Source organism: Peromyscus maniculatus, chromosome 3 (assembly GCF_049852395.1).
Source record: "Peromyscus maniculatus bairdii isolate BWxNUB_F1_BW_parent chromosome 3, HU_Pman_BW_mat_3.1, whole genome shotgun sequence".
Classification (NCBI taxonomy): domain Eukaryota; kingdom Metazoa; phylum Chordata; class Mammalia; order Rodentia; family Cricetidae; genus Peromyscus; species Peromyscus maniculatus.
Genome location: NC_134854.1, coordinates 154,761,666 through 154,785,528, shown reverse-complemented (window position 1 = coordinate 154,785,528; position 23,863 = coordinate 154,761,666). Strand labels below are relative to the sequence as shown.

General features: G+C 39.7%; 1 protein-coding gene across 2 annotated transcripts in view; it reads left to right on the top strand.

Annotated features, from left to right (window-relative positions):
- Lrp6 (LDL receptor related protein 6) overlaps nt 1-23,863 on the top strand; it is a 126,853-nt gene that overhangs the window by 81,058 nt on the left and 21,932 nt on the right. For both annotated transcript variants that reach the window (XM_076568087.1, XM_076568088.1), the window contains 8 exons: nt 4,046-4,262; nt 4,706-4,995; nt 6,230-6,456; nt 9,373-9,557; nt 10,104-10,430; nt 18,159-18,361; nt 20,773-20,984; nt 22,121-22,311. In XM_076568087.1, the coding sequence (XP_076424202.1) occupies nt 4,046-4,262; nt 4,706-4,995; nt 6,230-6,456; nt 9,373-9,557; nt 10,104-10,430; nt 18,159-18,361; nt 20,773-20,984; nt 22,121-22,311 (1,852 nt within the window). The remainder of the gene's footprint in view (nt 1-4,045; nt 4,263-4,705; nt 4,996-6,229; nt 6,457-9,372; nt 9,558-10,103; nt 10,431-18,158; nt 18,362-20,772; nt 20,985-22,120; nt 22,312-23,863) is intronic.

Below are 23,863 nucleotides of genomic sequence, written 5' to 3'. Positions count from 1 at the left end.
GTGTGTGTGCGCGCGCGCGCGCGCGCATTTGGAAATCAGAGGTCAGTGCTAAAGATGTCTTCCTCAGTCACTTTTTGAGACAGTGTTTCTCACTGAGCTCAAGCCTCACTCAGTAGGTTAGGGCTCAGGGATCTGTCTGTCTCTGCCTCCCCAGCACTGGGATTATTAAGCCGTGCCTGGCTTATTGTGTGGGTGCTAGGGATACACCTCAAGTCTTTAGGCTTTTGTGACAGGCATTTTATTGACTGAGCCTCCTCTCCAGCCCTAGAACTTAGATTTGTAAGTTTTCTACATAAAGTTAAAAGAAGAAATTGGGTTGACTCAGGATCTTTGAATTATATTAATCTTGAAAAATGTGAAGCCATGGTTTGGGGGTGGGGAAAGGAACCAGTGAAATAAACAAAAATGAAAAGCAACTTCACTATAAAAAAAAAATCCGATTTTGCTGAATAAGCTTGGTGGAGCTTCAGTGGATATTTAAGAATACTGAATATTAAAAAGGAATGGAAAGCTCATAGGAACTGAGGAAAGCAGGAGAGGAGTTGGAGGCCATGTTTAGTAGTTCATCTGAGTTATAGTTTGGAATCCATGTCAGCAATTAAAAGAATTAATATAGGAGGAGGAGACTGTTGTCACAGATCATATGCAGATCAGTAAAATAAGAACAGCTGGTTAACAGTGGCAGTGCAGAATCATTCCGTTTGTATACTCTTTCTGAGATGCTATGTGAAAGCACAGGGGGACTCCTGGGAAGTACTGGGAGGAAATTCTTGGAATGTGTGATGGAGCTTAGAGTGCTTGCCTAGGACACCTGAAACCCTGGATTCCAACTTCAATATGGGATGGAGTAAAAGTCAGATACTCTCCTTAATTAAGATTGGACTAATGGGGCTGGATAGATGGCTAGCAGTTAAGTAAGTACATCCACTCTTCTTCTAAAGGACCCAAGTGCAGTTCCCAGCACCCACACCAGCAAGCTCACAACGGTCTGTGACTCCACCCCCAGGGGCTCTGACACCTTTGTCCCCCTTGAGTACCTGCACTAATGTGTACACGCCCACATGCAGATACAAACACTTACACATAATAAAAATAATTTTAACAAGATAAGGACATAGTACAGAGTTCTAAGTAAGCTTCCCCTGCTTAAGACACCTTTCCAATTTAGATATCTAGTAAAGGAAAGATTTTTCATGCCAAAATTGAGAGGAGTCAGAGAATAGGGCCAGGAATAGAAAGGGATGGAGAATGTGTGCATTCTTCTGGCCCAGTGTGTCCTGCCAAGAATTTAAAATTTAGGGGCGGGGCAGGAAACAGTGTTTGTGGTTCCAGCAGTAACGCTGCGGGAATGAGAGAAAGAGCAGTCTCCTGCCTGCGGTGGAGAGTGGGCTTGAGAGCCGCACAGGCCATTCGAGAGATCCCACAATCCCACTGTAGGATTCTGGTCACTGATGTTTCTAAGGTGTATTTAGGCTGGGAATGGTGCCACATTCCTGTCATCCCAGCACTAGGGGGCTCGCAGCAGGAAAATCTCGAGTTAGTGATCATTCTGGGCCATATTGTATGTTCTAGTTCAGAAAAGAACACTAAATAAAATGTGAATTCTAACCCTTTCTATTACAAACTACTTCTAAGAGCCTGGGTAAATTGTGAGAGCTGGAGAGTGGAGAGGACGGTTTATAGACAGGATAACAGCAGCCACAGTAATTATTTATTTTTCCTTTTATTCACAGTTATAATCTTCCTATATGCGACTTCTTTATGCCCTCTAGTTTTCTCAAGTAGGCAGTTACTATTTTTTCTTTTTTAATGAACAACACACATTTTGTAGTAGGAGAAATCAAGAGTTTAAAAGTAACACTTTAATCATTAAGATTAAAAAGAGTACAAATTGTTTGTAAAAGCCAGGCATACAAACAGGGTAGTTTCTCTTGCTTTGCCTTATTTGTGATAAAAGTATTCAGTTCATTGTGTTCTTAGTTTAAAAACCACTTACCATTTACTAACTATTTGCTAGGTGCTTGAATAGTGACTCTAGAAGGAATTTGAGGCCCTGCTAGAACACACATTCAAGCTAGACACATGAAGAAGTAACTGACTCCTTTTCACTGGCTACCCTTTTACCTTCACACACTCTTTTGATATTATACCTAAAATAGAAAGGTGGCTTAGCAGTTAAAAAGCACTTGTTGCTCTTGTAGAGAACCAGAGTTCGGTTTTCTAACATTGGGCAGGTTACAGCTACTAGTGACAAGAGTTCTAAAGTATCCTACACCCTCTTCTGGTCTCCATTGGCACCTGCATGCATCTGCGCATACATACATGCTCATATATACATGTAGACACAGACATATTTAAAAAATAAAAATAATTTAAAATGTTACTTACACATAAATATGATCTAAGAATGATCTATTGAAAGAAAATGTGAATAATACAAAGTTTCAGCTTTTTCCCCCCAATTAGATGAAACTTCAATAAGGAACATGGAATAGTGTCTAGGTTTTGATCTTCAGAAAATGTTGTTTACTGTTACATACAGTTGCCCAATAGTCCCATTATATCTGATAGAGATAAAGATGAATATAATCTCTTACACTAGATATACATCAAATATTATTGAAACTTGCAAGTGATAGTACAAGGATACAGCAGTTTTGTTTGATCAGTTTCCAAGTGCTCGATTTCTTTGATGATGGAAGTTCAGCGTATGTGTGAACTTGGAGAGAAAGTAGACAAGATGACATGTGGTTGCCCATACAGACAATTGCAGTGCTGACTTACTTGGACCACCCCACCTCCTCACCTTTCCTGTCTCCAGTGTCCTTTGCCAGCCTCTGAGTTGTTATGTAGTCTGAGGATGACCTTGAACCTCTGATCTTCCTGTCCCTACCATGTCCTTTTTTTATTTGTAGTGCTGGGGACTGAACTTGGGGCTTTCTGTGTGCTTATACCAGTTGAGCTATACCCTCAGTCCCTTACTTGGAATATTTCTTAATGAGTTTATGGATTCAAAATTTAATATTTGCATGTAAGATTATATCTGTTGCCTTTTAAGTTTTGTAGAGGTAGGTGTTGTTAACATGTTCATATGTTTAGTACCAAAATTAAGATCTCTGAAGACTGATTTGCCTAGCATACAGGCTATTTGCAACTACAGCAATAATCTTATGAAGGAAGTTAAACATTAGGGAACTTTCTCCATCGCTCCAAACAAGATTAGTATAGGTTGCTGCAAATACATGACTGGATTTACTAATATTGCTCTTGGGTAATTGGGAAGAATAGGTATAGCCTTGACTATTGAAATGTATTTGCACAGAGGGTATTGCAGGCTCTATGTCCAGTACTTTCATAATAAGGTCCTCAAAAGAGTGATTTACTGAGACATCTTATCCTTTTATCTATTAAATTTTTGTTAATGGTTGTTATTTAAATAATAAAATTAGAAGTGTTAACTCTCTTTACAAGTAATGTGACTTTAATGAACTTAAGTTTCCTTAGAAAAAAAGCCAGACTTGCCGGGCGGTGGTGGCACACGCCTTTAATCCCAGCACTCAGGAGGCAGAGGCAGGTGGATCTCTGTGAGTTCAAGGCCAGCCTGGGCTACCAAGAGTTCCAGGAAAGGCGCAAAGCTACACAGAGAAACCCTGTCTCGAAAAACCAAAAAAAAAAAAAAAAAAAAAAAAAGCCAGACTCTAAAGGGTGAATTAAAACATTGTAAAGCAAAATAGTGTGTTATATATTTTATATCTGAGAAAAACATGCAAACTTAAGTTAAAGATAATTTATTGAATTTTGACAGTCATTTAATACAAGAGTTTCATACTAAATCTAAACTTACCAGAAAAATTTTAAGGGAAGAATACTAGGAAATTAGAAAAAGAGGCAAACATGAACTTAAGATGAATGTTTGAAATTATTCTCATTGAATCATTTTGTTTTGTGATGCATTCATTGTCTTAGCAGGAGTTCTCATTTTACACAGCTTCAAAGGTTAAGTCCTGACCTAATCTTCCTCCTTCTCTTCCAACTTAAACTGAAGGTTATGAATACTGATGGCACTGGGAGACGAGTGCTGGTGGAAGACAAAATCCCTCACATATTTGGGTTTACCCTGTTGGGTGACTATGTTTACTGGACTGACTGGCAGAGGCGGAGCATCGAAAGAGTACACAAACGAAGTGCAGAAAGGGAGGTCATCATAGACCAGCTGCCTGACCTCATGGGACTGAAGGCCACAAGTGTTCACAAAGTCATTGGTGGGTCATTCCAGAGTCTCTTAGAAATGGAGACTAGATCTAGAAACGATGAAGAGAGACAGGCAGCAGCTTGTAAAGCATAGAAGTAAATTGTTGATGTTTGAAGCGATCATCTTGACTGTATCTGCCTAGTGTTCTGACTTCACAGTGTGCTCCTGGTATGTGCAGACCCATAGGCAGCCACCTTCATCAAAAGAACTCAGCCTTGCTGTATAATTAATGCATCTTATTTTAAAGCTTACTGTGGGTATAAAGCATTTGTTCATACTTGTACACACAGATAATCCTGATACTGCTTGTTTGTAAAAATAGAGTTGAAACTAGGTCAGGACCAACACAATCATGTCTTTATGAACCAAATGTATTCTACTTTAGAAGTGAATATGTGTTGATTGTGTGAATATATATTTTTCTGTGCTTTTTGTAACATATTTTTCTTTTAGGTTCCAACCCCTGTGCTGAGGAAAATGGAGGATGTAGCCATCTTTGCCTCTATAGGCCTCAGGGACTTCGATGCGCCTGTCCCATTGGCTTTGAGCTCATCAGTGACATGAAGACTTGCATTGTTCCTGAGGCTTTCCTTCTGTTTTCACGGAGAGCAGATATCAGACGCATATCGTTGGAAACAAACAATAATAATGTGGCCATTCCTCTCACTGGTGTCAAAGAAGCTTCTGCTTTGGATTTTGATGTCACTGACAACAGAATTTACTGGACTGATATATCACTGAAGGTTAGCAAAGAAGTTTGGAGTGTTAATGCCGGGGCTGAAAGTGAGAGCTTGAACTGCAATGTCATTGAATTACAGTAACACAGCTACAGTAGCCTATACCGCTGACTGTGGTAGAAAGTGCTGCTTGTGAATTACACCAGCCTTTTGTTTTGTTTTTCCTAGAATTAATATTGAGAAGCTTATTGAGAAGCTTATTGAGAGCTAGTGAGGAAACTCCTGACTATAAAATCTGGAGGATAGTCTTTCTTCTAGATTGTGACTTTATTTCAGATAACTTTTGTACACTTCTAACTTGCAAAGAACATGAGATGTTGAAACCAGACAGTTGGATTCTAGTGGTGTTTAAGAAAAGAAAATCTACTAATTGAGTGGAGTGGTGGGGAGTAAATGAGCCTTGGCTTTAGCTAGGTGAACCACCATCTTGCAGGACTCTTGTATTAAATGAGAATATCTGCAGATACACACCACTTATATACCACTTGGCCTGGAACTTGTTAGGAGCTAACATCTGTTACTAGCTTTTAAAATTGATGGGGTTCAAAATCTTAATGCTCATATAGAAATTGGTTCTGTTTGTTTTATGAGCTTAGAGGAAGCTGAGATCTGAATTCACACTGACCTAGCATACTTTCAGGTGTCTTCAGAAAACTGACTACCAGTGAGCTTATAGCTTTCTAGTCCCTTCTTGTTCACTTGATTACCTAGAAATTCCAAAGAAAACTCATTCTGGGTAAATGGCTCTATGGGTTAGATTGTGTATTCTGTGAGCATGATGACCTGAGTTCAAATCCCTAGACCCCATATAAAAAGCTATGCATGACTTTGCATGTCTGGAACCCCAGTATTGAGGAGTAGAGACAAGGAGATCCAAGAGCTTGCTGGATTGCTAGCCTAGCTCAAACAGTGAGCTTCTGGTTCAACGAGAGACCCCATCTTAAAGGAATATGGTGAAGAGCAGTGGAAGAAGACACCGGTGTTCTTCTCTGTCCTGTGCCTGTGCATATGCAATGTACCTAGATAAACAAAAACAATCAGGCATCCCATTCCACTGCCGTAATAAGAAAAAAATTTTGATTCTTTACCATTTCAGAAATTTCCCCCGAAAGTGGCTATAACACAGTTGCATTTATTAAAAATGGTCACTTCTGCATCTTTGTACCACCAATAAACCAGGCTTCCAGATAATGTTTTAACCTTAAGCCTTGTGTCTTAATTGCACATTGTATTTTTGCAGACTATTAGCAGAGCCTTTATGAATGGCAGTGCACTGGAACATGTGGTAGAGTTTGGCTTAGATTATCCAGAAGGCATGGCAGTGGACTGGCTTGGGAAGAACTTGTACTGGGCAGACACAGGAACGAATCGCATCGAGGTGTCAAAGTTGGATGGACAGCACCGACAGGTTTTGGTATGGAAAGACCTCGACAGTCCCCGAGCTCTGGCACTGGATCCTGCTGAAGGGTAAATAGCTTTATGTATGTATTCTTCATAGCTTTATCACACAGTGGTTATGGATTATATCCTTGATACCTTAATGTTTATTAATAATCTCACAACTAAATGATAGGAGAGGCTGGGCAGCGGGGGTGCACACCTTTAATCCTAGCATTTGGGAGGCAGAGCCAGGCGGGTCTCTGTGAGTTCGAGGCCAGCCTGGTCTATAGAACGAGATCCAGCATGGGTACCAAAACTACACAGAGAAAAACCCGTCTCAAACAAAACAAACGATAGGAGAGATTTGTTTTAAAACCAGTTATTGCTGGGCATAGTGGCTCATGCCTGTAAGACCAGCATTTGGCATGCTGAGGCAGAAGCATTGCTGTAAATGGAGGCTTTTCTCTGTCCTGCCCCGTCCTGCAGCCACTTCCGGATAATCACTCAGAGGCTTGTATTAATTATAAATGTTTGGCCGATGGCTCAGGCTTATTACTAGCTAACTCTTACATTTAAACTAACCCATTTCCATTAATCTATGCATCGCCATGTGGTTTGTGGCTTACTGGCTCTCTGACATCTTATTCCTTGGCAGCTGGATCGCATCTGCCCGACTCTGCCTTTCTTCTCTCTGTATCTCCATTTGACTTTCTTACCCAGTCTTATTCTGCCTGGCTATAGGCCAAAACAGCTGTACTTATCAACCAATAAGAGCAACCATATTCATAGCATACAAAAAGACCGTCCCACAACTCATTACTACCAACTTCAGCTACATCATGAATTCCATGCCAGCTTGGGCTACAGATAGAGACTTTGTCTCAAAAACAAACAAAAACAGAAAAACCCAGGGGATTCATATTTTGCTGCTTAATAATAATTCATTGCTAAAATTTACTTCATCATTATAACATTGAATGAAGAAAGTAAAATAGATTTCACAATAAAATATTAACTGATCAGTATTAATATACTGAGTGAACAGTGTTGATTTATCATCCTCCTACATTTAGTTACTACTGTCTCTCAAATCCCTCCGTTATGTAGATTCCAGACTTCTATTAGAAACCCACTAAAACAGTGTTCTATACTGAAAACAACTAATGTGGGTCCCCCACTCCCACTCTGCTTTTGCTTTCTACAATTCTACTTACTAGTGGTCTAGAAATAGTGGTTAAAGCATTCAAGAAATGAACAGATCATACATTTTAAATTGCTTTTATTATGCTATGTATTTTTTCTATTTTTTATTAGTTGTTAATCTTTTGGGGCCAAATTTATACATTAAACTTTGTATAAATGAGTATAGAAATAAACATAGTTTATATAGTTTGTTAATATTGTAGTTTCAGATATACAGTATGGGGGATGTGTTAGAATGTATTCCTTACAGGTAGGGGGTGGATTACTATGTATTTCAGAAAGTGCCATTCATTTTATCTGTGTATGTTTGTGTGTGTCTGTATGTGTATGAATGTTGTTTGAAATCCAACCCAAGTCCTTGCCCCCAAGTGCTTGCCCCCAACAGTTGCATTTTAGGATACCCATTAGTTTAAAGTGGGCAGTTAGTACAGTCTTTATTGTAAACTTAGAAAATCAGTGGCATTATGTAATAGGCTGACCTGTTTATTACAGCACAATTTTTTAGCATTAGGTAGTCCTTATTGCAGGAATCAGCATGTTTTCATGTAGCAGCTGAGACTCTTGAAAATTAAGAAAATAGTTTATAATGAAATTCTCACATTAAGTTCACCATTAGGTTTTTGTTTATATAGTTGGGAGGCCATATGAAGGACAGCTTCTTTGTATACTAGTAGTTATAGTGGGATCATGGTGATCTTTGCTTTAAGCACTAGTTGCCAGTCAGGTAAATTCAGTACTTAGAACTGTGAAGTTTCTCTATGGATTTAAATGGTGTGCACATGGCTCTCAATTGACAAGAGCAGATGTGAACCAAGTCTAGGACAACTCTGATTTTCAGAAAGATGTTCATAGCAAATGCTACCAGGTGAACCTTTAGTTGACAGACTGTTGAGTGAATATGTATGTCCTTAAACATTTCATGAGCTAGCATGTGGAGTGAGGCCCCAGGGAGCATTAGCAGCTATCTAGCTTAGCTGGAAAAGCCTTTGGTAAGGGTAAGATTCTAGTTCTAGCTATGATGTGTAACTGACTTGAACACATGAGATGAAGCTTTCATACTTCTTTACCATTTTGGCCTTCCATATATAAAAAGCCATAGGGAGCACTAAGATTAAAGTGACCCCTCAGAAAAGTCATATGTCAGTAGTCAAATATTTTAAAGTATCATAAGGATATTTTTAAGTAGTTGTGTTCATTGCTCAGCCAATTACTAGGATGGTACATTGTGCTTATTTGGGTAGTGTGTTCCCTGGAACTGGATGACCAAATACATTTTCTAGCTTTGGCTTTGTTTTGAGCCTTTCAAAGGCTACTGTTTCTTTTGAAATTAGTGTACTCTTGCAGCTTGTTTTTGAAGGAAGTTGATTATACAAGTTGGAAGGCAAATCCAGTATTTAAAAATTTTAAGTTAAATTCAGAAATACAGAAAGATATTTTGGTCAAGTGAACCAGATTCTTAGACCAGACCGTTAATCATTTTCTTAATACCAGTTTTATAAATGTTAATGCTGCAGTAAAGAAATCATTGGTTTGTTTCCAGTTCCTAGGTCTGGGTGGAACAAATTGATTGGGAAGACTAAGGAGAGCTACGTGACTCACATCTTTTTTGGAATGTGAGAAATATAGTTAGTTGGAAATGACTAAATACTTGGAAGAATCGTAGCCATGACTTTGTTTTATCGATATACTTAAGTTACTGTATATTTTCTTCAAGTTTATTCAGTTACTATACATGAATATGACCTCTTTTCTCCAGAAAATCAAATGTGAACTATTAAATTTCCATTGTTTTGAATCCAGATTTATGTATTGGACCGAATGGGGAGGAAAGCCTAAGATTGACAGAGCTGCTATGGATGGAAGTGAACGTACTACATTAGTTCCAAATGTGGGGCGAGCAAATGGTCTAACTATCGATTATGCTAAAAGGCGGCTTTACTGGACAGACCTGGACACTAACTTAATAGAGTCTTCTAATATGCTTGGTAAGGGTCACTGCTGTGTTCTCAGGTGCTGCATATGGAGAAGTCAGTGGTGCCTGCCACTCACTGTCTAGCTGCTGCTGCTGACACTCTGTCAGTAGCGAGCTTGTCTGTTTTGTTATTACTAATAGTCACCCAGTGACCTGGATTTATACATTTACTATGCAAAGTGTCATTCCTGTTGGATTTCTACTGATAGTTTTGAAGGGATACTCTTGAGGTGATACTCTTCTTGTGGCAGAAGGAAATACTGAACTATTAACTATTAAGACCTCATGTAGAGGAAATAAAGCAAAAGTCAAAATAGACTACAGGAATTTAAAGAAACTTAGTGATGTATAGCAGAGATACGAGTTGGAGGCATAGAATCAGACTATAGATGGATTAATTTCAGAGGCCTGGTCTGGTTTTAGAATTGTTTTTATGAATTGTTCTATTTTAAATTGCTTACAAATATAATTTTCATATGTTACCACCCCACAAAGGCACTTGTTCCTCACATGGTTCATTTCTGTGACTCTCCCTTGTCTACTGACTTTCCCAAAATAGGACTCAACCGTGAAGTTATAGCAGATGACTTGCCTCATCCTTTTGGCTTAACTCAATACCAAGATTACATCTACTGGACAGACTGGAGCCGACGCAGCATTGAACGTGCCAACAAAACCAGTGGCCAAAACCGCACCATCATCCAGGGCCATTTGGATTATGTGATGGACATCCTTGTCTTTCACTCCTCCCGGCAGGCGGGGTGGAATGAATGTGCCTCCAGCAACGGGCACTGCTCCCACCTCTGCTTGGCTGTGCCAGTGGGAGGTTTTGTGTGTGGATGCCCTGCCCACTACTCCCTGAATGCCGACAACAGGACCTGTAGTGGTAAGCTACAGTATCCCCCAGAGGCAGCTAGAACTAGAAGAGAAAGCAGCATTTTGAGGATGCTTCCTCCCCTCAAAATATATATCTTTTAAAGTAAAAAGTAGTGTAATTAAAAGAGAAGACTAATGGAAGACATAGAAATATTTGTCACTTAATTCATGATAGAACTTAATTTCATGTTGCCTTTTGCTTTTGAACTTTAAGTATTTAGTGAAAAATGTGTAGAGTGAGAGACACACACGTGTTAATACATAATGCTTATTCATTCATAAAAGAAGAGCAGTACAGTAGAACAAAGAGAATCCTAAAATATACTTCTTTGAAGTACGTAAAACAGGACAAACATAAGCATTTTAGTTGTCTATGAAGCCATACAGGAAATGCATATGAAGAAGTTTAAACCCAGGGTGAAGCAGTAGTTGACAGATGGGGATGGTTCCCATGCCAACATAGTGCGTAGTCACTGCTTGATTCCAGACCTTCTCACCTGGTCATGGTTCAGAATTTGAAATGATGAGAGGGAAGGATGCCTCTATGTCTTAGTCAAAGTTCTATTGCTGTGAAGAGACACCATGACCATGGTGACTCTTATAAAGGAAACATTTAATTGGGGCAGGCTTACAGTTTCAGAAGTTGAATCTGTTCTCATCATGATGGGAAACATGGCAGCATGCAGGCAGACATGGTGCTGGTGAGTTAGCTGAGAGTTCTGTACTCTACAGGCAGAGAATGACAGTTGGGCCTGGCTTGAGCATTTGAAACCTCAAAGCCCACGCTGAGTGACGCACTTCAGCAAGGCCACACCTACTTCAAGACTGAACCTCCTAATCGTGCCACTCCCTAGTGACCGAGCATCAAATCTGTGAGCCTATGGGGGCCATTCCTATTCAGACCAGCACACCCTACATTATTTTTTAAAGTTAACAAAAATTTCACATTAAAAATGAACACATACACAGTGCTAATAACAAAGCATGTTGTGACATTGTTGGCCACAGAAAACCTGGTGTATGACTTAAGTATCTATGGAGACCCATATCTTGAGGATTAGATAAGAAAACAGTACATGATCAAGAAATACATGGACAAATCAGATCAGGAACTCTTGGGAGGCAGGAGACCATCAGTTTGGAAGAAAGTGACAGCTTGGTATAAGATTTTAGATATAATTAGTGAAATCACGTCGTTATCTAAGGAAATGTATCTGAGATCATATAGAGAAGGATTTAATCTATTCTGAAATAGGCTTCAATTATGGAGAAAGAACACAGATTATAATTAAGAGATTATACTTTAGAGATTCCCACATACTGTTTTTTTTTTCTTTATGCAAACTGGTCCCTCCCCTACCCCCTCCGACATGGTTTCTCTGTGTAGCTTTGTGCCTTTCCTGGAACTCACTTTGTAGCCCAGGCTGGCCTCGAACTCACAGAGATCCGCCTGCCTCTACCTCCCGAGTGCTGGGATTAAAGGCATGTGCCACCACCAAACTGTTTTAAGACTTAATTTTTCTCATTTTAAAAATGTGAATAATAGCCGGGCGGTGGTGGTGCACACCTTTAATACCAGCACTTGGGAGGCAGAGGCAGACGGATCTCTGTGAGTTCGAGGCCAGCCTGGGCTACCAAGTGAGTTCCAGGAAAGGCGCAAAGCTACATAGAGAAACCGTGTCTCGAAAAACAAAAAACAAAAACCAAAAAAATGTGAATATTAATAATAATTAGAGTTGCTGTAAGAGTTCAGTAAGATGCATGAAATCAGTGCGTGAAAAGTGATGTGACTCTGGGGAAGACCTGGACTGCTGGTGTGGTGGTGATGGAGAGCTGCTCATGGACTCTGGCTGTGCTTTGGAGTTAGAATAGATCTTGGAAGTGAGCTTGGTGTGGAGAAGAAGAGAGATGCAACAAAGCAAAGATGGTTTCCAAGTTTGGTGTCAGAGTCGATGCACTAACAGAGGGGAGTGGTAAGGCTGAGGGCACGTATTTCAGAGCTGCAGGTATTTATATGAGGTTACCTACAGGGAGAGTTGAATGCTGGGCCCAGCAGACTTGGGAAGGACCAGATAGCAAGTTTCAGGCATGTGGGCATGTAGGCTCTGTTAACACCTCTCAGGTCTTCCAAGCTCTGTCCACTGTAGCGTGACAGCAGCCACAGACAGTGTTAGAGAAAAGGCAGCCACCAGGTTTGGTTTATGGGCCACAGTTTGCAATCTTTTTTCTTCTTGGTTTTTTGAGACAGGCTTTCTCTGTGTAGCTTTGCGCCTTTCCTGGAACTCACTCTGTAGCCCAGGCTGGCCTCAAACTCACAGAGATCCGCCTGCCTCTGCCTTTGCCTCCCAAGTGCTGGGATTAAAGGCGTGCGCCACCACTGCCTGGAAGTTTGCAGTATCTTATGGAGAGAAAAGAACAGATCTAACAGCCAAAAGAATTGGTTCAGAAGGACAAGTTTGCAGAGGGTACTGAGAATTGGCATAGCTGGAGAACTAAGAAAAGTAGAGAGCATCAAGGTGCCAAAGAGAAGAGAGAAGACGGTTTCAAACCAGAGTTGCTGACAGCTGCTGAGAGGTTAGAGGAGGTCGTAAGAATAGCATCCATCCTTTAAGCAGTTGCCATCCATTTCACCTAAGGTGGGTCTTCTGACCACAAAGACAGTAACTTCAGGAAGGGTTGGTGAAAGACAGGTTGGAGGACACTTGGACAGTGAGTCGTACAGAGAAAAGGAGGAGCAATGACGCACTTGGGTATTCCTCTCGAGAACCTCAGCTTTTGAGTGGGAGGAGAAAATGGAGTGAGAACTGTTCGAGAATAGAGACATAAGGAACATGGCAAGACTTCCTGAGATCATTGTGTATGTAGCTGCGTATGTCCTGTGGGTTGGTTGGTGAGTGAACACCATGGGGAATTTCTGTTGAGTGCCCCTAATATCTGTGTTTGACTGTCTGATTCAGTCAGCGGTGCCTCAAGGCGTCTTGTGTGCTCTTATGAGTACTCTGTAATATTTGCATGGAGTTATATTATGTATTATGAGGAGCTTAATGCATAAGTTCTTGCTTTCAAAAGTGTTTCAGCATTGTTTAATTTGCATCTTGACTGAATTTCAAAGCCAATTCAGACCAGCTTTTCTCTGGTCTCAAATGTGACAGTGCTCTATCTCATTCAGAGTAAAACCCCCGACTTTTACAAGGCCTTCAGGGCTCAACATGAGCAATATCCCTCACTTGAAAACAGCTTCTTTATCCCTCACTTCATAACTACATCTTTAGCCCACATACCCTAGTTTCCTTGTCTAACCCCAGTTTCTACTATTCTTTCGTTTGCTTTCTCTATAGCAGACACAGTGGTCTCATTGCTTGTTTCAAATTGCAAATCAGTCCCATTTCAGGACCGTTGAGCTGCTTATTTCATCTGCTTGGCATGCTCTTCCTGCAAGACTTTACATGGCCATCCTTCATGTCTAAGTCTCTGCCTAATTGTGACCTGTGTAACAAGGCCAAGTTTGCAGCACTTAAAATGGAAAAAACTTCCACCAGGATCATTCCCACAGCCTCCTTCCCAATAGCACTTAGAAGACTTTGTGTATAATATAATGTATATACTATTATTTATATACTATTACTTCCTTTGTTATGTTTATTGCTTACTGTGTATTCCATGAAGCAGTAGTAGCTTTGTTTCTGTTTTCTTCATTGATGTATCTGAGGTGCTTCTGGTCCATGGTAGACAAATGGAGTAATGAGTGAAGAAATAAGGTGGTTCTATTAATTCATATAAGGACGTTTGGCCTTCCACTCAGTAGCTTTTGTGATCTTGAGGAAAACTTAACTTTTCTGAATTTGCTACCTATAAAATGATAATGTAGGGATTGAATGGCATTCTGTGTGACATGTTGGACTATAGGAATTAAATGACACCCTGTGTTGAAATAAAGGGATTACATGGCATTCTGTGTGACTTGTGATGTGTTGGGATATAGGGATTAAATGGCATTCAGTGTGATGTGTGACATGCGACATGTTGATAATATACGGATTCAATGGCATCCTGTATGATGTATGACATGTTGGATAGCTATTTTTCAATAGCTATTTTTTTCTTTCCTTCCTCTAATTTTATTGTTACTTGCAAAATCAAGGCTATAGGGCTATCTTTGTTGTCATTAAGTGCTTATTTATTTAGGTCATTTTTTTATTCTTTCATTTAATATGTCTTAAGCACTACATGCTAGGCCTTATTTTAACCAGTGGAAAAAACTGACAGTGAATGAAATAGACAGAAATGCCTGCTTTCACCAACCCTACATTTCCCTGGGACTGTTAAGATAAACAATATGAGGGCTCTATGGTGATAACTGTTATGCAGGAATATTAAAAGGAAGAAAATGTGGTGACTGAGATTGCAGTGTTAATAAGGTTACTGGGAACTCCATGCTAAAGAGACATTTATATCAAGACTTGAAGGAAATGAGATGAGCTATGAGGGTGTCCACATCTGACTTGATAGGTTACTCAGGAGGTTGGTAGTGGAGTGAATAAGGACATGGAGAGATGAAAGCAGCAGCCAGATTTTACAATCCCATCTTCAGTCCTGAAGTGGCCCTATGGTACCTTGTGTAAACAGGAAAATGTTGATCCCTTGGAACTCCCGCCACGTGCATACCTTGGCTCATAAAGTGAAGGTTGCATATCTGTCCTTACTCAGGGCTGTTGGTACCGTGGATGGCATAGTCCTAGTTTGTAGGCTTGCCCGTGGAGATCATCCTGTTCATAGCAGAGCAACGCCTCCTTTGACTTAGATGAACGCTGGCGCTGACAGAGGACAGCTGACACTGCCCCCGGCGCACACCTCCAGCCTCTGAATCTTGTTTTCATTGTGGAAAGACCAGGAAAACCAGGGACTATTTAATTTTATTTTACTTTGAGACAGGGTTTCCTAGGCTGACTTAAAGCTCTTCCTTGACCTTTTCATCCTCCTGCCTCATCTTTCAAGTGCTGGGATTATAGTAATGTACCACTCAGCTTAGTTTTTTTTTTTTTTTTAAAGAACTTTCTGTAGGAGATGTGAGAATGTGGTTGAGGATGAGAGGATAGAGTTAGACTTTAAATGGCGTATGTTGTATCACTTTAAGCATGGATTGTAAGAAACTCAGCTTCCCCTGAGAAATAGTTCCCCACTTATAATTGTTAATTTTTTAATTAAAATTTATAATCATACTTCAGTTTAATTGTGTGTGTACGTATGCACACACTACACGCTTATCCCATGGCATACATGTGGAGGTCAGAAGACAACTTTAAGGAGTTGAAGTTCCTTTACCGTGTAGGTCCTGGAGATGGAACTTGGACCACAAAGTTTCGTGATAAGTACCTCTACCTTACTGAGCCATCTAAGTGTGTTCTTAGAGTTGAACTCTACTAAAATTGCTCATGGTTGTTAGGTCAGTGTGTGATGAAGATTTCTAGTAGACTGGGTACTTCGTGAATTTTCTAAGCTGGACGTGGACTTTTCGCTATGAAGGACTTAATGCGGAAGTACAGTGTTCCAAGTATCAGGCTTCATTGCCAGTGCCAGTGAGTTCCTTTGTATGTACTTGAGTGTGAATGTAAAGACAGACCCAACCACAAGTAAGAGCCATGAGGACTGGGAGTTAGGCAGGGTGTTCTGGCATGGCCTCCTGAGTTTACATCCTTGAGAAGGACCTGCTTTTGCTGAGCACCAAGAAAAAGAAAAAAGTAAAGTATTGTTATCAAATTTGTGTATATAAACTATAGGAAACCCCGCTCTCCCACTGCCGTCAATTTCTGTGGTTTCCATTACCTGTAGTCAGTCTCCATCTGGAAATAATGCATGGAAAATTCCAGAAATAATTCGTAAGTTTTAAATTGCATGTGGTCCTGAGTATCACAGTGCAACTTATTTCAGCCTACCCAGGATCTGAATTATTATTTCTTTGTCTCACGCTTCTGCGCTCTATGTACTGTCCTCCTGATAGTTCCTTAGCAGCCATCTCTGATGTCAGAGCAGCTGTCGCAGTATCCTGAATGCTGTATTCAGGTGATCTTAATTCTCCTTAGTAGTCTCCCCAAAGCAAAAAGGGGCAATTATATTATGGTATATTATTATAATTTTTCTTACTCCCCTGTTTGCCTGTATGTATGCATGTCAATCACAGGTGTGCCTGGTGCTCATGGATATAAGAAAGGGGCATTGGATTCCCTGGAACTCAAGTCAGAGGAAGCTGTGAGCCACCATGTGGGTGCTGGGAATTGAACCTGGTACTGCAGCAAGAAAACAATTTCTCGGAACCAGTGAGCCATCTCTCCAGCCCTCGGTTACATTGTATGGTAGACATATGTGTAGGGAAGAATACAGCAAATACAGGATTTGTTACTGACAAACTGTCTTTATCAATAATGGGGTGGGCTATGATTTAAAAATGCTTTTAGGGTTTCCTGTTGGTAACACTCTCAAATGTCATCTGTTGTTTGGTTGTTTCATTTGTTTTGAAGATAAGTTCTTATCATATAACCCAGGCTGGCCATGAAATCACTCAGTAGCCTCCTGCCTCCACTTCTCAGATGTTTTCCTGAACTGAAGATGACTACAGAGTAGTGAAATACTGTCCCTGGGAAAGGAAGTGTTGTCTTGGATACACTTTCTTATTTTATAAGTTAGAGTGTCATCTTCCCATGGAAACAGAACACTTTTTAGTAAAGATAGAAATACTTACTTTTTTTTTTTTTAATAAGTTCCCTTTATTTTATGTGTAGGAATGTTTGCCTGTGTGTAAGTATGTGTGCCATGTACGTGCCTGGTGCTCATGGGGGTCACAAAAAGATGTTAGTTCCCCTGGATTTGGGGATACAGACACTTGTGATCTACCACATGAGTTCTGGGAACTGAACTCACATCCTCTACAAGAGCACCAGGCACTTTTAACCACTAAGCTATTTTTCCATAACTTCTTATGTCTTTATCAAATGATTCATTAAAAATAAGATCTCTGTTATTTCTGCAAGACAGAAAAATAGGCTAGATGATTAAAAATCAATGCCCAGAGACATCTAGCTACAAAATTTTAAAGTATTTTTCTAATTAAGCATTTTAATTACTAAAAATGAAATACAAATCATTTATAGGTTTCATCCCTTTCCTGTAGCTCTAGAAGTAAGCCATTTCCCAGCTAATACTCTTATCTATGCAGATGCAACTGAGCATTGGATTTTTTTTTTTATCAAATGCAAAGCTCTCTATTAAATGAGAGAAGACATATTAGTTATTTACAATGGAGCCGAAGGTCTAGTACATATGTAAGATATGAAGATCTAGTACTGTGTAACTGAAAAATAGTTGAGTAAAGGCAAACTGGAAAGGAGTAAGTATTGCTCAAGAGACACAGAGTAAGCACTAGATTCTAGAAGTGGGAGGATCCCGTCTGTCTGGGAGTGGAGAGATGAAGAAAAGCTGAAGAAGACGTGTCAGTGCTGTGGTCCTGGAGGTGTGGGTGGGATTTAGAACCAAACCAATGACAGAATTCAAACAATTTATAGCTGGCTCTATAACCGGAATGCTAATTATTCTCTCTCTGAAGGAAGTTTCTGGAGGTGTGCCCAAGGGTTCTCCCCTCAGCCTTACTGTGTCGTTCTGTTGGAGATACAGGAAACAGGCTCACCAGGCTTGGGGTGGTAGAGAAGAGTCACTGTATTTCACATTTGCTCTTTTCTCTTTCAAGCTCCTACCACTTTCCTGCTCTTCAGTCAGAAGAGTGCCATCAACCGCATGGTGATTGATGAACAGCAGAGTCCTGACATCATCCTTCCTATTCACAGCCTTCGGAATGTCAGGGCCATTGATTATGACCCTTTGGACAAGCAGCTCTACTGGATTGACTCTCGACAAAACATGATCCGAAAGGCACAAGAAGATGGTGGCCAGGTAACTCGGGCTTAGTCCATTTCTGACTAGACTTGCTCTAACCATCCACACTGCTTCATCTGCCTACAGGGGAAATGGAAATCTAGGGCTAGAATTTTTGTTTGTTTGTTTGTTTTTTATTACCCAGAGTACTGTACTCTGTGTACATTATTATTTGATGATGGCTTTGGGTTGGAAATTTTATCAGGGAGGCGAGGTCATTAATGACTTCCACCACTGGTTATATCCATTCATGCCATGTTTTTTCATTATCCTGCTATGTGTAGTAGAACACGTTTTGAAATCAAGTAGGTCTTTGTTCTGATCCCAGCTCTATCACTCACTAGAAATCTTAGAAACGTTTTTTTGGTTGAACAGAATGCAAGGCATAAAGCCCCTACTTGTTTAATGGTAAGGATTTTTATAGAGAATAATTATATCACTAATTACCATTTATTTAAAAGTCTCATTGATTAAGAAACAGGATAATTTTAGTAAAATTAAAAATACCAATAAATTGTTATTGATTCTGTATTTTTTGGTTACTATTTGGGTACTTCAAAATGAGAATAAGGATATTATCAGTCTTATCTGTGCCTATGTGCCATTGTGGATTTCAATACTATTATTTATACTTCCTTCCTTCTGGATTCAATCAGTGTAAGCTTAAGATTACAATAGCTATCTGTTGTCTTCCTTATGGCAAAGATGTTAAATTGGATTTTGAATGTGTTAAAATTTAAGGAAGTATTACTAAATTTTGTTGTCTTACCTTACAAGTAAAGAACAGGGAGGGTGATACATACAGGAGTACTCAGGGATCATTTACCAATATGGTCATTCTTTGTACTTCAGCTGTACCCTATACTATGTAGACCAGTACTAGTGACCAGTAACTGGTAGAGAGAAATTATACAGCCAAAGACAGCAACTAAATTAACTAACTTTTTACAAGGCTATGCTAACTCAGAGAGTAAATGAAATAAAATTTATTTGGACAGAATAAATAGACAAAGCTGCTTTTAGTTGGCTTTGTAAGAAAAAATTAACTGCTGGTGGCCATGTCAGAGGAGCAGCAGGTGGCAATTGAAGTTCAAGGTTTCAGCCCACCAGGAGGAAACACCTTGATGAGTGAATCTCAGATAGGCAAGGCCTGAGACCCCAGACCCCAGACCCCAGAATGTTTTTTGCTTCTTCTGTGCCATTTGCTGCTGCCATCTTTCTCTGGTATCTAGCATGGTGTGAATGGGTGTGGGGAGACCCCACTGCCTGTAATGTAGTGTGTTTATCTCATGGCAACATTCCTTTCAACTGGGTGTTTTTACCTTGGATTATTATGAAGACAAATTCTTTTTAAGCTGTACTATCTAATTGATAATAATAATGTTAGTTTAAATAGAGTTTTGATGATTACAAATAAAAACAAAGTGTCACACATCTAGAAGTCATGAGTTTCTATTGAGAAGCCCTGTAGACTGTGGCTTAGGTTAAGGAAAACAGTTGAGTCCCAGTTAGCCCAGCTAGCTTAAATTCTTTTAATCTTAGTGTTGAGAAATGTGTTCACAGGTTTCAGAGTGCATAATAGCTGAAACAAAGCTTTGAAAATAATTTAAAGTTTGACTAAGATGTGTACGTGTGTGTGTGTGTGTGTGTGTGTGTGTGTGTGTGTGTGTGTGTGTGTCCGTCCGTCCCTGATTGTATTTTGTTTTTTGTTTTCTCCAGAATAGGGTTTCTCTGACTTGGTACTGTTGGTCTTGGGGGCTGCACAGTTCTTTGCTGTGAGGCTCCCCTATGTATGGACTGCAGGATGTTTAGAAACAGTCTTGGTCTTCACCTCATATCTCCAGTAGGTTTCTCACATTTTGATATTGAAATATCTCTGGACATTTCCAATGCCTGTGGGTGCATTATCACCCTCGGTTGAGAACTACTGCTTTAGAGGTATCTCCTGGTTGTGATTGGACCCACAGTTGTTTATAGTTATGGGGGAAAGCTGTTACCCTCTCTGATCAAGACATTGTCAGATTCTTGGACTATCTCTGCTGTCCTCAGCATCCTCTTCTGCTCCATAAAGCAGCCCAAGGGGATATTTGAAATGCTTGTTAACAAACAGGTACATCACTCAGAAAAACCCTTTCTGTAAGAAATGTCCTCAGCTGGGCCGTGGTGGTGCACACCTTTAATCCCAGCACTTAGGAGGCAGAGGCAGGTGGATCTCAGGCCAGCCTGGTCTACAAAGTGAGTTCTAGGACAGCCAGGACTGTTACACAAAGAAATCCTGTCTCAAAAAAACAAAAAACAAAACAAAAATGTTCCCAAAGAACAGATACCCTTCTGAGGGGTGACCACAAAAATTAAGAATTTTGTTCATGGCCTTATAGTTGTCTGGTGTGGAATCTAACTTGTATGGTTTTTTTTTTTCCTTTCTTTAGGGTTTTACTGTAGTTGTAAGCTCAGTTCCAAATCAGAACCTTGAAATACAGCCCTATGACCTCAGCATTGATATTTATAGCCGTTACATCTACTGGACCTGTGAAGCTACCAATGTCATTGATGTGACAAGATTGGATGGGCGATCAATTGGAGTGGTTCTGAAAGGCGAACAAGACAGACCCCGAGCCATCGTGGTAAACCCTGAGAAAGGGTATGTCACAGAGGCCGCCCTGGAGGCTTTGCCCTCCTCACACCAGCAAGCGACTCCACTCAGTGCTTCCCATCCGCTTGGCTCTGCACTGCTTACTGCTTTTTCTGATTCACTGGTTTGGTTCTAAATCCCACCCACACCTCCAGGACAGTCTCACTGCCACATCCTCTGTGTAGCTTTCCTTGACCTCTTTTGTCCCTAGCCAGATGTGATTCTCCCACTTCTGGGATCCCACTGCTCACTCTAGGTCTCTTTAGTCATGCTTATTCCTTTCCAGTTTGCCTTTACTCAGCTATTTTTCGGTTACATAGTTATTTATTACTAGACTTTCAGCTACATTGTAAATAACTAATATGTCTTCTTTCAACAGCTTTGCATTTGATAAAAAATCCAGTGTTCATTTGTATCTGAATAAGTGATAAGGGCATAATCAGGAAAATGGCTTACTTCTAGAGTTACAGAAAAGGGATGAAATCTATAAATGATTTGTATGTCTCATTAATAATTAAAATGGTTAATTAGAGACATACCTTAAAAGTTTATAACTAGACCTCTCTGGATATTGATTTTTCTTTTTAATCTATGAAACTTAACTCTCTGAAAACTCCTTGGTACCCTGTTACTATTATTAAAAGTAATAAATATATCCCTTGATCTTTAAAAGAAACAGGTGGGGGGCAGGGAGAACCTGGAGAGAGTTTAATCAGTAGGGGCTCTCAGTTGTGGTTAGGAGGGAGCCCTCTATAATTCTAGTGCGCTATTGCACAGCAGGCTGATTGCTGAGAGAGACTGACTGCAGAGTGCATGCCCCAGAAAGCTAGAAGAGAGAATTTGTTCATTGTAAACAGTAAATCCTTGAGGATAGAGATATATTTAACCTAGCACTGAAATATATACATGCATTGAAATATACAATTACTCCATTATATACATAATTTTGTGTGTTTGCATATAGCTAAAAATTTTTAAATAGGTTTAAAAGTATTTTACCTCTATTTATCCTTATAAATTTGTGTTTGTGTTTTTGGGGATCAAACCCCAGGCCTTGCACATGTTAAGCAACCACATTTGTCTTAACAATATTCTCAGTTTGTCTGATTCTTCTGTAATTTTTTATTTTCTCTTGTTATCTTCAGATACATGTATTTTACCAATCTTCAGGAAAGATCTCCTAAAATTGAACGGGCTGCTTTGGATGGAACAGAACGGGAGGTCCTCTTTTTCAGTGGCTTAAGTAAACCAATTGCTTTGGCACTTGATAGCAAGCTGGGCAAGCTCTTTTGGGCCGATTCAGATCTCCGGCGAATCGAAAGCAGTGATCTCTCAGGTACCCTAAAAGTGTTTCTGTATTTTGATTTGAGTTTTAAGATGATTTCATTACTGCGAATTTGTACTTTCCTTGTGTTATTTTTGTGCATGATTATAATTTTATTAATTAAATATATTCTGTAATATGTTAGTTGGAGACATCTTTGAGATTATTCCATTGTTTCCTAATTACTTAGCAGTTTCATTGATCTGAAAATTATGTATGTGTTTTTTCTTTCCTAATTCTTCTACTCTACTTTTATATTCTGTCCTCTCTGAACTCTAATCTGATTGGTCTCTCTGTTCATTTTTCCATATGAAAGTTTTCATGTGTAAACTTTTAGAAACACTTTTACATATGCAGACATTGTTCTGAAGTGTGTTTTGTGACATTGCTTCTGAAGTCTTGGGAGTATTTTCACTCAAGGAAAAGCCTGGCTCAAGCTGGTACTCACCCTCCACAAAGTCATCACTTTTCTCTTTTGCTCCTCTCTGGTCTTCTGTTTGTAATCAAAGTTACCTCTCCTGTCATAATTCATGATGTCCAGTCGATGCATGGCCTCCTTAGTGACCAGGAAAATAAAATTGAAATAATTTACTGTTTATTTTAATCAGAGTGGCAAAAGTATGTTAAGGTTTATTATACCCAGTTGCCAGGATGTAACATACTCTTCTAAGGGCAGAGCTTGAGCTCTATGGTATAGCATCTGCCTAAGGTACTATGCTGAGTCCTATCTCCAGCACCACAAATCCAGGACACTTTGAGGTAAATAGAAAAAGTAGAACCTTTAGTGGACAGTCTGCCAGTAATTATGAGGATTTAAAAAAGATAGAACCTTTGATTAGCAGTTTTTCTTTTAAATGATTGTCTTACAGAAATACTAACAGAGTAACCACTGAGCATTATTTGTGATAGATGGGATAATTTAAGAAAAGCTGGCAAGAAACAAGCCAACCTAAAGGTTGGGCATTTATAATTAAGAATAAGCCTCTGTGTGTGATTTATTTGGGAGCCAAGTGGCAGGCCCTCCAAAAGAGCAAAAACAAACAACAATACACCCCACAGGAAATTCTTACACATGAGTCCATTTCTGAGTTATATTTCATAAAACTTTTGATGTTGCTTCTTGTATATGGTCTTCCTTTTTTCCTCAGAGGAGATGTTCTGAAGCCCCCTGAGAGCATGTGTGACACCAAACTAGAGGTGAAGAATCACCTTCCCTGCTTCAGCATTACCACACCACCCAGAAGTTAATCTCCCCTCCTTTGTATTACTGTTTTTGGACACTGAGTCCAGGATATTATAGCATTAGTCCATAACCTGTGAGTCAGATGGACAGTGTGTGTTCTGAGAAGCCAGGTGGAATTAGAGGGGAATTGTTTTTGGTAGATGTCTCAGGTGTTTTCAAAAAGTGGCAAATGCTAAGCATAGAACTCTGGGCTTACCACCACTGCTTCATCTGGACAAGCATTGTTTTCATCTGCTTTATTGTGTTAGTTTTTATAAAATTTAATTTGAAAATGGATTCTGCTAAAAACAAATTGGAACCTGCTGTTCCGAGATCTTTGCT